At 57.5% G+C, this 3860-nt stretch overlaps 1 protein-coding gene across 1 annotated transcript; it reads left to right on the plus strand.

Annotated features, from left to right (window-relative positions):
* Positions 1 to 11: 11 nt before the first annotated feature.
* LOC109301742 (homeobox protein Hox-D13) lies at positions 12 to 1375 on the plus strand (the record flags this gene model as incomplete). Its single annotated transcript, XM_019522987.1, has 2 exons — positions 12 to 447; positions 1032 to 1375. Coding segments are annotated over 2 exons (687 nt in total), but the record flags the coding sequence as incomplete, so codon positions are not given.
* Positions 1376 to 3860: the final 2485 nt, after the last annotated feature.

Consider the following 3860-nt stretch of genomic DNA (forward strand, 5'->3'; position numbering starts at 1 on the left):
CCGGCCCCGGCCCGGGCGCGGGCTCGGCGGCGCCGGCGCTGGGCTACGGCTACCACTTCGGCAACGGCTACTACAGCTGCAGGATGGCCCACGGGGTGGGCATCCAGCAGGGCGCGCTCAAGGCGGCGCCGCACGCCTCGCTGGGCGGCTTCCCCGTGGAGAAGTACATGGACGTCTCCAGCCTGGCCGGCACCAGCGTCCCCGCCAACGAGGTCTCCTCGCGGGCCAAGGAGGTGTCCTTTTACCAGGGCTACCCCAGCCCCTACCAGCACGTGCCCGGGTACATAGACATGGTCTCCACGTTCGGCTCGGGGGAACCGAGGCACGAGACATACATATCCATGGAGGGCTATCAGTCCTGGACTCTGGCTAATGGCTGGAATAGTCAGGTTTACTGTGCCAAAGATCAGACCCAGAGCTCCCACTTTTGGAAATCCTCCTTTCCAGGTACGAGAGGGAGAGAGGCGGTCCGAGTCAAGCCCCCTGCCCTGCCAGGCCCGGCCCGGCCCGGCCCGGCCCGGCCCGGCCCGGCCCCGCCGCTTGTCCCCGTGCTGAGAGCAGAGGACACGGCATTTCGCAGGACAGTCGCTCTCTGTCCCCTCTCCCCCCACCCCCGCCCCGTGTCCCCTGCCTCCTCGTGGCCAGGCTTCACTTGTGCCTTGAAACAATGCGCTGGGATGGGCTCGCCCAGAGACCCGCGCTCTGCTTCGCGGGCCGGAGCTGCTGGCTGAGCCGCGACGGCGCCGCGCACATGCACGCGGCCCCGGGCGCCTGGGTGGGCTCCGCGTGCATCCTAACCGCAGCCCCCAAGCCAAGGCACGGGGGAGCCTGTCGGCTCGCCGGCTGCAGAAGGCGATGACAGTCCGTCCCGGGGCTGGGGCTTTTCGACCGCGCGCATGATGCGGAGGGCAGCGCTCTGAACACACTGGGCGGCTTTATTTGCCCGGAAAGCCAGTGCCCGGCGTGGTACAGTTCCGATTTAAACGCCTGTCGTAAAAGTCTAATTTTTCCCACCGTCTCTTTTGCAACAGGGGACGTTGCACTAAACCAGCCAGATATGTGCGTCTACCGCCGCGGGAGGAAGAAGCGAGTGCCTTACACGAAACTGCAGCTCAAAGAACTGGAGAACGAGTATGCCATTAACAAGTTCATTAACAAAGACAAGAGGCGCAGAATATCCGCCGCCACGAACCTGTCTGAGCGACAAGTGACCATTTGGTTTCAGAACCGAAGGGTGAAGGATAAGAAAATAGTCTCCAAGCTGAAAGACAACGTCTCTTGATCCACTGGTTGCGGACGGTGATGGAAATATAAATACAATTTACAACCAGCTAAAGACTTTTGGAAAGACTTGAAAATATATTTAATTCCCCCCCACCCCCCTTCCAGCGGTGGCGAAATGTTGTGAATTCCCTTTCATTTGGGTCAGCATTTTCCCCTCTTTTTTGGAGAAGGCTGCCAGAGTTTGACTTTGCAGTTCTGTTTCTTCCTTTTTTAATTTGAATATGTCCTATTCCTTCCTCTAGGCCAGTATAAACGATTTTAAATACCTTGAGCAGTTACAATTATACCTTTCTTGAATACTTATCTTTTTTTTTTTTAATTCTGTAAAACGATCTCTGAAAAAAAGCCGATGCCAAAGCTGTCAGGTTGTGATTTGGCATCATCAGCTGCAGAATTCACCTAAGAGCAATAATGCAATCTAAAGAAGTGGGATTACTGAATCATTACAGCTCGCTTCTCCTCCCAAAATGCCGCGAGCCCATCAGGGCACAGAGTGAATCTTGTTTAATGTGAAGGACTAAAGAGGGATTCGCACGTAGCTGTTTTCAGTTACTTTGCAGGGAAAAATATATATTTTGGGGCCTTATTGGAACTAGGAAAACATTTGTCACTTCAGCTGTTGACGTGGCTGCGTTCCGCATTTTTCCGGCATTTTACCCTGTAGTTTCATTTGCAGTTTAATGATTTCATATTCCCTCTGTGCAGACTAGTATCATGCTTCTTTGTAGGTGCACTTATTCCGACGCACCACGCAAAGTTACTCCAAACGATTCCGTGCATGTGCGGTAATAATGCATTGCTGTCGGTTAATACAGATGATCTGAGGCTGAGAAGCTGATAGCTAGATAGCTGCACCTAGTGATTAGCAGCATACTAGGAAAGAAACAAAACACGATGAAATGGAGTCCAAATGTTTAATCAAATTGCATATATTGGACATGCTGTATAGACACGTGTATAAACCTATGCCTATTTTTGTATGAAGTATATTGGATGCCTCGTTCTCGTGTCTGAGCAAAGGCACGACTCTTCACTTCAGCCTGTCATGGCGTTGGAAAACTTCTGGTTACAGAAGGGAAGCTTACTAATAATAACTTTACCTTACGAAAATAAACGGGTGTTAATGACAGAAGCAATAACTGATGCATGGCAAAGGATGCCGTAATTTATGTAGGCCGGAAAGGCTGCTTTTTTATTAAAACAAAAAACAAAAAAACTTCAGACCCTAGCGTGCATCTTGTGCTATCCCTATAGTGACTTCTTATCGTGCAGGTCAGTTTGCTAGCAGGAAGAGAAGCCTTTTTCTGTCCATGTGCCTCGTGTAATGATTAAACCGTGTCGTGGTCCCAGTTCTTGATTACAACAGCCTGTTGCTCCGGACGCGGGAAAGACCAAGGCTGCGTCTGTTCCCAGAGAGCTGGATCTGTTTCCCCTTCGTGTTTCCCGGCGCCTTGTCCTTGGAGCTGCCCTGCAAATGCGGGCTCGGCTCCCAGGCTCTGCACGAAGCTGCCTAAGAAGCCCTTGAATAAAATCATTTCTTTCCAGTAGGGAAAAAAAAGAAACCGATTGAAATTTAAAAAATAAATCGTTTGTGTTTTCTCTGGACTGATCGGCGCTCTCGCAGGCGGCTCCTCCTGGGGAGAGGACAGCCATCGGCTCTGAAGTCCTGGAAACTTTGCCGAGGCTGGAGCTTAGGTTGAAACTGGGGGTAGGAGTTCACCTCCACTCCCTCCCCCCCCCCCCCGGGGGGAGCCCCAGAGGGGGCGCCCGGGGGGGGGGGGCGGGGGGGGGGGGGCCCCCCCCCCCCCGCGCCCCCCCGGGGGGGCGCGGGGGGGGGGGGGCCCCCCCCCCCCCGCCCCCCCCCCCCGGGCGCCACTGCTGGGGCTCGGCCGCGGTGGAGCGGGCAGGGCGGCGGGATCGCCCTCCAGGTGGGTCCCTGGCACAGGGACCTGCTGCCACCCGGCGTGGCGGGGTCTCGCCCGCCCTTCCCGTTGAACTTGAACGCAGCCTCGGCCCGCCGCCCGACAGGTCCGGGGCCCGCCGCCTCCAGCGCGCACGCAGCAAGCGAGAGGCTGTGGGGGGGTGGAGAAGGCGCCCACCCCCTCCAGCCTGCGGGGACTGCGGGGCGCAGAGCGTTTCCACCGCCGGCTCCTCCGCCCCCGGCCGTGCAGGATCGCTGTGTCCCGCCGGGGCTCCTGCCTGGAGCAGGCCGAGGGCGGTGCTTGGGAGCCCGTGTTCAAGCCCCGCGTCGGGGGCCGGGGTTGCCTCCCCGGGAGCGGGGGCCGCCGCAGCGCGGGTCTCGGCGGGATTCTCTCCGGGGCGAGCGCCGCGTCTGCGGGTGGCCATCTCGGCCTCGCCGTTTGTTTGCAGCTAATGAACGGCATCATCAGGCTAATAATTCCCCCGGAGCCTCCCGGGCCGGATAACGAGAGCTGTGATGGACGCGGTGCCAAACGCGCCGTGGCACAATGATGTACGGCCGGCGGCGGAGGCTGGACGGCCCAGCGCGGGCTTTACCATCGAGCTTGACTCCCAGCGCCATGTGTGAGGCAAGCGCGCCATCTGCTGGGCGGCCC

The sequence above is a fragment of the Gavialis gangeticus genome, unplaced genomic scaffold (genome assembly GCF_001723915.1).
Source record: "Gavialis gangeticus isolate Ggan-Ray unplaced genomic scaffold, GavGan_comp1, whole genome shotgun sequence".
NCBI lineage: Eukaryota > Metazoa > Chordata > Crocodylia > Gavialidae > Gavialis > Gavialis gangeticus.